The sequence below is a fragment of the Cricetulus griseus genome, chromosome 4 (genome assembly GCF_003668045.3).
Source record: "Cricetulus griseus strain 17A/GY chromosome 4, alternate assembly CriGri-PICRH-1.0, whole genome shotgun sequence".
NCBI lineage: Eukaryota > Metazoa > Chordata > Mammalia > Rodentia > Cricetidae > Cricetulus > Cricetulus griseus.
In genome coordinates, this window is record NC_048597.1 from 221,113,606 (window position 1) to 221,126,559 (window position 12,954).

The following is a 12,954-nucleotide window of genomic DNA, read 5'->3' on the forward strand; positions in this document are numbered from 1 at the left end:
CCACTGTTGTTGGCTAATACATCTCTTTTATCAGCAGTAGAGTTGATATCTCTTTTTAGAATTTATTTGGCATCTCCCAGGTAAGCGTTTCCATACTATAGTTTGGTAATAGCATTATAGTAATGCTTTTGTTGATTATTTTTGTTTAATCTTTTGTTTATGTGTTTGACTTATTGCAAGTCTCATGTAGTTGAGGATGATCTTGAAATCCTGATCCTCCTGCCTCCTAAGTGCTGGGATTTGGGTCATGTACCATCATACCTGTATCTATATGTACTGTATTTCTTGAAAATTGAAAATGGTTGACCAAAACATTTGGGTGTTTTGTTTTGGGTGATTTGGGTGTTTTGTTGGTACAGATTTTTTACAAGTGCTGTTTTGTTTGACTATGGTGGTTTGAATACAAATGGCCTCCATATACTCATATATTTGAATTTCTGGTCCCTAGTTGGTGGAACTGTTTTAGGAAGGATCAGGAGGTGTCACACCAGATCCAGATTTGGGTTTTTGTCAGAAGACTTATAATACCTGATTGTCTTTGTGTTATTAATACTCAGCAATGTAACTAGTTGTCAACCAAATCCGTCCTTTTGTATATATATAGCTATATATGTCCTTATATAGCTTCCTTTTGTTTATCGTTTCAATATCCTTGATCCAAATTCATTGTAGGGTATGTATCACAGTGTCTATGTTGTGGTTTGAAAGGAGATAAACAAAGAGCCCAGTAAAGCATCTGTTATGGTGCTATAGACAGGGTGGTGCAAGTCTGGCTTTAGATTAGGAATGGCAGCAGAAGTGACAATACCACTGGGAGTTCCATAGGACAAGAACTGTTGGTAGATGGTGGGTGTGGACATGGGAGAGTGCGTTGGGGGTGTTCCCACATGTTGAGCTGGAGTAGCACAGATAGTATAGCACAGATAGTATAGCATAGATAGACACCATTGACCTCACTGCTGTGGGAAGACTTAAACATAGTATTGTGTAGTCATCGGTGTTAAACTGCAGATGCCTTTGACATTTCCATAGGGGATGATTTCCTCAGAGGACATGTCAAAGATAGTGGATACAGAGATTCGGAACTCAGAGGTGAGTACTGGAAATTTGTCAACATTTTGAGGATACTTGATATGTAGTATGGATGAAATGCTTTATAAAAGGTGTAGAGAGAAGACTTTTAGACATGCTGCCTGGGTTAAACAGGAATTGCCACCAGAAAAGATTGAATAGGGAGAACCTAGGGGACAGACAGAGGGGAGGTAATAGAGTGTCCTGTGAGTTTTCTTAGACATGAGTGGTGTTATAAGGCTTTTGCTCACTAACCTGTTGATAATTGAGCCATTAAATAATGACCATACTCATTGGTTCTCATTGACTATGCAAGAAGAATATAACAGCCCAGAAAACCAAAGTTCTATTGCTTGGTTGTTTTAATTAGAATAAGGAAGGATATAGTTTCAAGTGAAAGAGGAACTGTGGTATAAGAAACTAGTTAGTATGAAGTAAAGTGTATTTCTTGTGTGTAAATCCCTGGTATTGGGGTTCTTATTGAACTAGCTGTTTACTGAAGAAAACCTGCACAACGTTAATACTGTGTGGTTTTTGGCTTCGTCTTTTTGCCCTGTGAGATGGAACAACTTTTTGTGTTTTATGTGTATCTTAGACACAGTTTCTTTGGAGTACATGTATCTTAAACATTTAAAAACCATTTGAAATTGTGGCCTACCTTCAGTGAAAAAGAAAACAAGTGGTGTGTGTGTGTGTGTGTGTGTGTGTGTGTGTGTGTGTGTGTGTGTGTGTGTGTGTAGGGGAGGTTCCATTAAATTGTAGAAACTCACAAATCCCTATTGGAAACCCTGGGAAAGCAGGTATCCTGGCATATACCTGTAATTCCAGGATGTGGGGGGTGGAGGCAGGAAGATTATAAATTTGAGGCCAGCCTGGGATATATGGCAAGACCCAGTTTAAAAAAGAAGAAACCTTGGGGAGACGGTTGGTCCTATTTCATAAACTATGTAGCGACTCCTGCTAGGCCTAAGGCAGTAGTGCCCTGTAATCATGCATGTTGTTAATTTTTGTTAATGTATGCAGATTACAGTGAGTGGAATAAAAAGAACAATAGACTCATGGTTGCTTTATTATGTTTTGCCGTAAACTGAATTTAGGTTCAGGTTTTGCCACCAAATGAATTTAAAAGATAAACCCTGGGCAGCAGCTAAGATGTCTGGAAGTCTTGGCTCAAGAACCCTCAGGCTTGACAATTGCAGATGGAATACTAAAAGCTACAAGAACAGAATTTCAGAAGATAAAATACTGTATCCAACAATTCAGTGTGATGGAAGCAAAGTCAGTGTTCCAGAAAGTTCTTCCAAACAAGGGCAGTTGTCTGGATGATGAAACCACATTGGTATGGCATTATCCTAAATGTTTACCCTTAAAATCTCAGACTCTGGAAAAACTGAGGGAAATGCAGCAAGTAGTACCTGGTGTCTATGTAGCTCCTTTACTTCTTTATTTTATTTTTATTTTTGGATATGGGTCTTTTGTTGCATGTGTGTGTGCATCATGTGTGTGCAGTGCCTGTAGAGGCCCGAAGAGGGCATCAGATCCCCTGGAACTGGGTTACAGATGGTTGTCATCTGCTGTGTGGGTGCCGGAAATGGAATCCTGTTCCTCTGGAAGCATAGCAGTGCTCTTAACTGGTGAGCCATCTCTTCAGCCCCACCACAGGGTGTGTTTTGCCAGTAAAACATGCTAAGAAAAGAACAGTAACAAACAGCCCCCTGACTAATAGTTTACCACTTAGGGAACAGTCCTCCCTTACTTTCTACTTAATAACAACTAGAAAGTATTCTGTATTTGTATGCTGAAAGTATTCACTAGTAAAACTGAGCGTTTGTATCAAGAATTTTAAAACGTCCAAGACTGATGAAACTTGTCATCAAGCACTGGTTTGTATTAAACAGAGGTAGTCAAACTTTGAACCAAATTTTAAGGTATTTTCTTTTAAGGTTGTTTACAGTTGTGAACTATTCACCCTTCCATTGATATCAGTTTTATATAGTTACCAGAGACTAAATTCACCTTTACTATATAGATGGTCTTCTTTACATGTTTATTGAAAACCTAAACTTGAAGGTAAATTCCAATTCATGCATAATATTCTACCTCCCAAGTGCTGGGATCAAAGGTGTGCGCCACCACCACCCTTCTCAAAGCAAATTTTTAAAACCAATTTTAAGTATCATATGTTTAATGCTATCTAGCTTGACCAGTAATTGTCAGAACTGGTTTCTGATACAAATTTGACTATTAAGAAATTCATTCTGGCCAGGTGGTGACGGTGGCACACACCTTTAATCCCAGCACTCGGGAGACAGAGGCAAGTGGATCTCTGTGAGTTTGAGGCCAGCCTGGTCTACAGAGCCAGTGCCAGGACAGCCAGAGAAACCCTGTCTACACAGAGAAACCCTGTCTCAGAAAACAAAAACAAAACAAAAAGAAAGAAAGAAGAAAAACCACTCTAGTGGCAGAGGCAGGTAGATGTCTGTGAGTTCAAGAACAGTTTTGTTTACATAGTGAGTTCCAAGCCAGCCAAGTATACATACTAACACTGTCTCCAAAAAACGAAAGTGAGAAAAACAAAACAAAACCCTTCACCTATTCTGTAGTCCGTAGTCTACTAAGCTTTTAATTATGTTAATTTAAAGAACTGAAGAATCACATCAATGTCTTTTTCATCCCATAGGAAGCATAGTTTAAAATCTAAAACTGTTTGTTATATCTATATAACCCTAAGTAGCATGGACTTGAAGGAGTCCATGCAAGATATATGAACATTGATTTAGAGGTTTAAATCTGAAAAGACTGGATGAATCTTTTGAGTGCTGGACAGGAAATGTAAGTTTCCCTAACAGACGTAAAATAAAAATGAAAAGCCCAAAGCAAGTGTGTTTTCCCAAGCTTTCTTGACTTTGGGCATAGGAGCTGGCTTGTGAGTCAGCAGCACAGAGCTCCCCTGACCTCCACACATGCTGTTGAAGGTGGCAAAGGCAGACTGAGCTTCCTTCCCTACTTAGTCTGGTTCTCTCCTCTCCTTCTGTATTTCTTCCTCCAGTAGCTTATCTCTTCCTTCTCTCCTTCATCCCCTTCTGTTTGTGTCTCTTTCTCTTTCTGCCTCCACCCAGATAGAAGAACAAGTCAGTGTATTGTTTTCCTAAATCTTGTCCAAGCCACACAGCCTAACACTTACTAAATAATTCATTTTTCTTGCACTTTGGTTCAGCTAGTGTGGGGGGAGTTCATTTGGTTTTGCTTGTTTTTTATGAAGCCTTCAAGGAATTTAAGAGTTTTTTGGGGTTTGTTTTTGTTGTTATTTTGATTTTTGTTGTTGTTATTGTCTACTTTTAAGATTATTTTATTATGCAGTTTAGTAACCATAGTAGAGGCATACACTCAGTACAGATTTCCATATACCCACCTCCTAGATTTGTGAATGTTCATGGTTTGCCATAGTTTATGTAAGATTTTTTTGAGAAATAAAACTTTATTGCTATTTCTAGTTTACTCATTCTCTCTTATTTAAGTAATAAAACACAAACCAGTGTTTCTTATTTGTGAATGCTTTTTAAATAAGTTGTATAAGGAGCTTCTTCTAACTATAAAATTAACATTTTAAAAAAGAATTTATTCAAAACTTGTGGAACCAGATCCCATACTCCAGAATGGGCACCTTCCAATTCCCTTGAGTTTCTAGTCACTCCCTCCATGGCCTCTCTGTTTTCATGTCTTCCTCGCCCCTCTTGTCTCTTCTGTCACCTTCATCTTTGTTGATGTGTCCTATTTCCCTCTCCTGACCTTTTAAATCTCCCTCATAGAGACAGCACTATAGCTTCCTACCCTCTAGTCCTTTTTAACAACTTGAACTCACCAAGGAAATGCAGTATTTAAGCGTATCTATTCCTAGTAGTTGTTCACACTTGTTCAGTCTCTTCTTCCTTTCTTTTCCTCCACCTGCTGACTTCTCCTGTTCTCCTCTCCGACTTGACACCTTTTCCATCATGCAGATAGATAGCACGAAGGCATCCTGCTCTATTATTCTTGTCCTCTAATACCTTTTGGGTGTTCCTGGGAATTTTGTTTGTGCTCTGAACAGCCCACAGAAGTAGAATTTGAGTATCTGGCTCATTTACTGTACTGAAGCATTTGATTTGGTTCACTTGCCTGTCTCTGTCACTTACTCTCCCTTTCCCTCTCCCTCTCCTTCTCCTCTTCTACTCATCACCCCAATTTTATTCATTTACTTATCTTTTGCTCATGTGTAATGATGGTGATACTTGTGGTGGTGGAAGTGCCGTGTGCATTCGAGTGTGTGTGTGTGTATGTGTGTGTGTGTGTATGTGTATATGTGTGTGCGCGCGCGCGCACCCATGCACGGGTGCTGGTGAGCCCATGTGGGAGTGGGCTCAGAGCAGCCTTGGGTGTCAGTCCTCACCTTCCACATTGTGTTTTCCTGCTGCGTAAGACAGGCTAGCTGCCACAGAAGCACCTCTCATTTCCCTATAGGAGCCCGGAGGGGGGGGAGGGGGTCACAAATGTCTACGATGTCTCACCCAGTTCTATGTGGCGAGGTCCTACCCTTGTGTAGTGTGTACTTTACTCATCGAGCCATCTCCCAGTCCCTGGTGGTTCTCTTAAAAAAATAGACAATAGGAAAATAAGGGCTGCCTTGTGGTTGGTTCCCTTTAGCCTTAAGAGTTTGTCATTTGGTATTCTAACTTCTGCTTGCATGTCATGTGAGTTTGGATCTGTTCTTTTTACCTCACAATAGAGTAGAAGCTCTGAAGTACTGGTAGTTTTGTTTTCTTTTTGTCAAACATTGGTTGCTTTTAAGACTTTTAAAAATCAGGCATTTTATCCCGTGAGCGTAGCAGTGGTTTGTGCACATGAGTGCAGCTGCCTGTGGAGACCAGAAGAGTGGTTTGGATCCTCTGGAGCTGGACCCGTGGGTGGTTGTGGGCTGCCTGGTGTTGGTACTGGGAACTGAACTTGGGTTCTCATGCAAGAGCAGTAAGCACTCTTAACTGCTGACTCATCTCTTCAGCCCTTTAATGTCGTTTTTGTTTTTAAATTTATTTTTGAGCATGTTTAACTGGATGTTGAGAGCCTCCTTTGTATGTGAAGAAGTTACCTGAGCATGTTGTGGTTAAGTGTGTAGTCCAGGTAAAACACTTTGCTAAGTTTCAATAGAGAGTTCACCTTTTCCTCAAAATCATACAATTCAGATTTCAGCCTTAATCCTTAGGAGGGTTTTGCTCCAAGAATGAGCTCTTGTATTCTATCTACATAGATCTAATTTATAACATGAATCAAGTAGACTAAATGTGCCCGTAGCCTTCCTTTCCTTTGATGTGTTCAGTTTTGACTGAAGTTGGTAACCAGGCTGTTTTCTAGTTGTCCTGTTCTGCATCCATAAGTGCCATTGTTGTATGGTGTTGGTTCCTAGACTTGCTCTGATGCAGTTTTACGTTTGTTGGATTTGTGTAAACAATTGTACAAAAAATGATTTCTCTGTGTTTTATGTGTATGGGTGTTTGTGCATCATATACATGCAGGGCCTGGGGGTGCTAGAAGAGGGGCTGGACCTGCAGTTACAGCCTCGGTGTGGGTGCTGGGAGATGAACCCTGGTCCTCTGGAAGAGCAGCCTGCTCTCCTAACTTCTAAACCATTTCTCTACTTCCCTTCTTTATATAGTTTTAAACTGAAGAAAAACATTTCAGGTTATATGTAGGGGACAGTAAGCCGTGCCTGTTAGAGGCTGGCTACAGGTGTGCGCCAGGTGATGGGAAAGCTTGTAGGTTCAAGATACCTTTATTCAGATAAATACCAGCCAAAGGGTGCCAGGGGCAGCCGAGCAGTGAGGCCAGGGAGAAGTGGAAGGAGAAGGGGCTTCCATGCGCTCTGTGGTCCCTTAAGAGCCTATGCGTGTCATCCTGACCTCACCTTGACCACGCCTTGACAGGCGTGGTCAGGCACACCTGTAGCCAGTCTCTAACAGGTGTGGCTTACTGTCCCCTACACTTATACCTTCCCCCTCCCCGAAATTATTTTAAAAGTTCACTTCTTCTAACTGGTCAGCAAGACAAATTTATTCAGTGACCATTCATGCCTAATTGCTATTGCACTAATGGTCAATGGAATGAAAAAGAAAACCCAACTTTGAAGTTCACTGCTTCAAAGAATAACAGACTTCAATTATTTTATAATACAAAAATGGTTCTTGGTACTTTAATACACAGGAAGTTGAATTTACCTATCTAGCACAAAAAATAATTTTCACTCTGTAGACCAGGTTGGCTTCAAACTCACAGAGATCCGCCTGCCTCTGCCTCCCAAGTGCTGGAATCAAAGGTGTGTGCCACTAACGCCTGGCATTGTTTTTCTTTTTTTAAAATTATTTTAATTATTATTATTATTATTAATTTAAATTACTCTTCTTTTAGTTTTTACCCTAGACCAGGGATTGGCAGATTGTTGCTTTTGGACCAGTCTTAGTTGTCCTCTTTTATTTTATTTTATTTTATTTTATTTTACGTGATACTGAAATATAGCTGTACCTATTTATTTATAGATTGTGGGTTCTTTTGTTGTTGTCATGTCATAATTGAGCAATTGCACAAAAGGACATTTGTATATAGATTTCAAGACTATATTTGCCATGTGGCCTTTTTATTAAAAAGAAAATCTACCAACCTCTGAGTGGCTCACACATGATTGTTAGGAGCTCTTAAATAGCAGCATATCAGGCTGCATCCTTACAATTTCTGATGCAGTGTGGGTTCATACCCAAGAGTTGACATTTTAGGGGACTGGCAAGATGGCTCAGCAGGTAAAGGTGCTGCCATGCCTGATGTCCTGAGTTCAGTCCCCTGGACCAGCTTCATAGAAAAAGAGAATTAACTCCTGAAGGAGTCACTCCTCTGACCTCCACATGAATGCTTGGCACATGGGTGCACAAAACAAACAAGTGTTATAATACTCCAGGTGATTCTGAGCCTTGTCTGAAAACCACATTTGAGGAGCACTGCCATAGTTATTGCTAAATGCATCTTTGATTTCCTGTGATCTCAGATAAATTATATGTTGAATATCCCTTATCTGAATTGCTTGGGACCAAGAGTGTTTGTTTCAGATTTTGGGTCTTTTCTCTGTGTTTGGAATATTTGTATGAGTCTACTTATACTTAGCTGAATATCCCTAATCCCCAAATTCAAAATACAAAATGGTTTCAGATCTGAAACAGCATTCTGTTAACAAAAAGCATGGAATTGTGGAATTTATTTTAAGATGCTTGACCTGTGGTCTGTATACTACTTGCCAATAAGGTTGAAATCCATAGAACCTGTTGCTTTTCTCTCAAGAACACAGCTTTATAGTAACTGCAAACTGAACAGCTCACATGTCTGTGAGCCATGGAATGGGCATCAGTTAGCTGTGATACTTCATACACCAGACCTATAAGCAACAAAGTGAACAAAGCAATCTTCCAATACTATTTTCCTATCTAGTGAAGAGACGCTAGAGGCCACAGCAGATATATACTTCTTTTTTTTTTCAAGATAGGGTTTCTCTTCTTGGAGCCTATCCTGGCACTCGCTCTGGAGACCAGGCTGGCCTCGAACTCAGAGATCCGCCTGCCTCTGCCTCTGCCTCCCAAGTGCTGGGATTAAAGGCGTGCGCCACCAACGCCCAGCTGATATTCTACTTCTTTACTGTTATATGGGGGTTCCAAACTGACTGGCTAAGTTTAGGGGTTTGGAGAGGGCTTAGAAGACACGGGATGAGGGTAATCTTTGCATCTAGGTACTGATTTGACTGACATTCTTTTTGTGAAAATTTAGTATGTGTTTCTTGGGACATGTATGCTTAGCTTTGTTAACAAAGTTTATTTTTTAAAAAATCCTAGTAGCTTGAGGATGTTAAGAGTTAATTTTTTTCTTTAATGGAAGGGACACTTATCTTTTCAGTTCTTGTGTGTATAGGAAGGGAACACCGTTTCCATGGCAACTTCTGCCTCCTCTGTTTCAGTGCCTGACTTTCTGTAGATTTGTCTGTTCTGTCTTTTGTGTGTGTGTGTGTGTGTGTGTGTGTGTGTGTGTGTGTGTGTGTGTGTGTGTGTGTGTGTGTGAATATAATGATGGACCAAGAAGTTTATTTTGAAATTTTTTGGTGTACTTAACACAGTAATATATTTAAAGCACAAGTTTTAAGCTCATTAACTTCTCTGCACTGGCTCCCTAATTTTATGTTATGGTACAATAATGTTGTATTTAAACTAGATGATTTTGGCATGCAGGGAGGAGGAGTGGGGGAGTAGAAGTGATGTTAGCCAAACACTTGCTGAAATGGAACATGATTTTAGATCATTTATTTTTTTCCTAATAAACAGTCTTAACCTTTGTTGGGGGTCTTCTTTTCTTTGCCCCTATCTAATAGCTGCACTGGTGGTATAACTTTATGGAGATCAGTTATTCTGGATGAGGGGGCATCTGTATGGTGAAAACGGGAGGGACAGGAAGAAGATTCAGACATGGGTCTGAAGCTCATGGTAAATCTGCTTCTCTGCCTCACCCATCTTGTTTGTCAGGACTGGTTTGTGCAGGGTCCTAGAGAAGACCGTTTCTCAGCAGAGTCCAAGGCATTTGTCTTGAGATTGGGGGAGGGAGGAGTTGGTTGGAGGCTGGTGAGCTTGTATGTGAGATGATAGCAGTGTGGCTGTGAATATTCCAGAAGGGGACTGTAGAACTCCCGAGAGTCACTTAAGAGAAGAGACTGTTGGGTTTCATTTCTGTCACTACGTAGGCAGCACATTGTGAGGCTACAGACAGTTAATTATGTACAGCAGTGAGCCCTGCTGTTCTCGGGCTTTCCCGATGCAGTAGCATACAGCACAGTGATTCTTACCTAAAACCTAATGTCCTAATCCATACAAATGTATGATTTTCATGCGTATTAAGAGAAATCAAATCTAGATTTATAAGCCTTTGGTATGAAATGCTTTTATATTTTTGATAAAGAATACATTATAAGTACATAGAGGATTTTTTAGATGCGTGGAGAATTTTTACCTTCCATCTAGCAGTAGCTGCCATAAGATGATGTCACCTTGCAGCTGATTGGCTGTTGCAGCACCTAGGGCAGGGAAGAGAAAGAAAAATGCCGGCACAAACCTCAGTGGTGGTTCTGTGGTTGTTTCTATCTATTTTTGATAGAATCTTTGATTAGTATCAAATTGACTGTATTTGGCCATGTGAACTATTAGGAGATATTCTAGGGTGAGGGAAATTCGGAGGAATGAGGCGGCTGATTTGCAAACGGATCTGTGATTGTAAGTTGCAGAAATCTGGGCATAGGAATAAGGCAGGGCGTGCTTGAAGATTGACTATGGGAGGGGCTGGCAGAAAATGCTTATATGAGCATCGAAAAAGAGAGATGCTTTGGCCACTCTAAAGTTGATATGTTTGCTTTAATGTTTTGACTTGTATGTGTAGGAAATGTGACAATATGGTATTTTTGTTTTAAATCACAGGGGTTATTTTGTAAAGTGTTAACTAATATATAAATGTTTATTCAAAGGATCTTTATTTTTTATTTTGTATCCTACCTAAATAATAGTTTTTATTTGTAGCTCTATTTTATTTTTGCGTCTTAATGGAAAATGGAAAAAGCTTAGCTTCCTTAAGTGTCTGTTTTCCTTATGCTTTGTGCAGATAAAAGCTTTGATGATGAGGAGTCAGTGGATGGAAACAGGCCGTCATCAGCTGCTTCAGCCTTCAAGGTTCCTGCACCTAAAACATGTGGGAATCCTGTCAGCAGTGGGAGGAAGCCTGGGTCAGCAGGTGGCCCTAAGGTCGGAGGTAATGCAAATCATTTCAGGTCTGTGTGCATGCTTCATGCATCTCCATGCTCTGTGCTTCAGAGCAGTGTGTTCATTTGTGACTGCAGCAGAAATGCAGGTGTCTAGAGAGAGTGTTGCAACATGCAAAGTATGTTGCCTTTTAGAAATGAATATTACAAATTGTTACTTCCAGAAAGAACATGTATGAATTTGTGTTTTTTTAAAGGTACTTATTTTTAAGGAAAGATTCAAAGTAGCTTTGGCATGTGTCTTTTAAAGGGAGTGGTATTTCAGGATTGGGCCCTTTTTGGGTAGTGTAGCTGTGTTTTGAAAACCAGAAATATAGAATGGATTTTCACAATTGTCTAGGTATAGTAAATTGAATACTCGAACATTTAAAATGGTTGAAGATACTGGGTCCTGAATAATTTGTCACAATAGGAATTGGGTGGCGGTCAAGTAAAACTGCCTCAAAAAATGGTTTCTGGATTCAATAATAATAAATAAATAAAATGGGAGAAAACAGGTTTTTTAATGCAATTATGCAGCATATCCTTGAACTTTTTAGAAATGTTTCTAGCATATTTCTAATATATTTTTCATATTAGGATCCATATCTCCTAGGTGTGAGTTTCTGCTGGATCTGTCTGATAGAATGAGTCTGTAAGAACAAATACCTATTTGAATGCTAGAGGTCACTAATCTCTCTTAAACACACAAAACGTGTGCCTTGGTTATGTCTTGTTTACAGTAACTGGTATGGAAATCAAGGTTTTGAAGAATTTTTTTTGTGTGTGTGTTTTATCTTTTTGTCTGTGGTACCATGATTAACAACAAAAAAATGAAAGGAAAATAAAAACTACATGTCTACTAGGTTGGTTCCATTTCAGCACAACCAAACCAAGTCATGTGATTCAGAATGTAGGGATGCTATTGGGGGTGTTTATCTTTTGGTCTGTTTTTTTTTTTTTTTTTTTAATGAATGGGTGTCTCTGTGTTGCCCTGGCTGGCTGTGTAGACCAGGCTACCCTCAGACTCCCAGAGATCACCTGTCTCTGCTTCTGCTGGAATTAAAGATGTATGCCACTATGCATAACTCATTTTAACTTTCTTTAACTCTTATATATCATACAATTATAAAGAAAGAATTTTAACTATTTTCATTTTGTTTTGCCATCAAGAAATGTGTTCTGCAGGGATAGTTACAGCACTGGCACATGGTGCTCTCCAGTGAGACCCTTTCGTTATTTTTTGGTTTCTTCTGTAGCAAATAGCTGTGCTCAGTCATTACAAGGGGAATGAATTTCTTGATTTTTAATTACAAAACTCTAACTTGTGATAATTTCACAAAACCCTTACTAAAAATAGACTAGTGTTTGGAATATATGACATAATGCTTAACATTTTTATTAATCTTGACTAGTGGTTTATAATTAGTCTGGTTTATAAGTTAGTTCTGGAATAAAATTTGAGATACTAATTTACTTATCACATGGTTCTCTGATAGTACCATAACTATGATTCGCTTGAAAAAATTTGAGAAAGTTTTTCTTGAAGGACTAACTTAATCTCTGTTGGTCTGCAGTTGGTAGTTTGTAGTCTTTGCAAATAGGAAAATGTTAGGTAGGGATCATCCTAGACAGTGGCTCTTTTGATAAAAATTAGAGACCTTGCCATTTCCCCTGCTTAGAGTCTTCTCTTCTTTCTCCTCCTCTTCCTTTCCAGCAATTGCAGATTCCCTCTTGTTTCTTTTGTTGGTCCCTGCCTACTTGATCACCTGTTTGGTCATGGGCTCTTTAAGATTGTGTTTCCCTTTGTAGCCCAAGCTGACCTCTACATCCCAATTCCATGTGCTGGACTTACAAGCACATGCCATCCATCATGCCAGGCTTCCACTGCCTGTTTTTCTGTCTAGGAAACAAGCTACTAGCCAGAGGATATTGATAGTGTTTCTGAAATTAATGCCATTCTTGGCTATTGGTCTTTCTTTGAAAACTTAATGAAGATGTTCTAGTGTTGGCAGACGTATTGATTTTTAAATTAGCTACCAGGA

The 12,954-nt window shown here is 39.5% G+C and overlaps 1 protein-coding gene across 11 annotated transcripts in view; it reads left to right on the forward strand.

Annotated features, from left to right (window-relative positions):
* The window catches only part of Clasp2 (cytoplasmic linker associated protein 2), a 167,683-nt gene that overhangs the window by 51,198 nt on the left and 103,531 nt on the right, over window positions 1–12,954 (forward strand). For 4 of the 11 annotated variants that reach the window (XM_035444029.1, XM_027415277.2, XM_035444030.1 and 1 more), the window contains exons 8-9: window positions 1,033–1,092; window positions 10,774–10,920. In XM_035444029.1, coding sequence (XP_035299920.1) covers window positions 1,033–1,092; window positions 10,774–10,920 — 207 coding nt within the window. Of the gene's footprint in view, window positions 1–1,032; window positions 1,093–10,209; window positions 10,392–10,773; window positions 10,921–12,954 lie in introns of those variants that run through there. The other 7 variants (XM_027415278.2, XM_027415281.2, XM_035444032.1 and 4 more) reach the window with 3 other exon arrangements.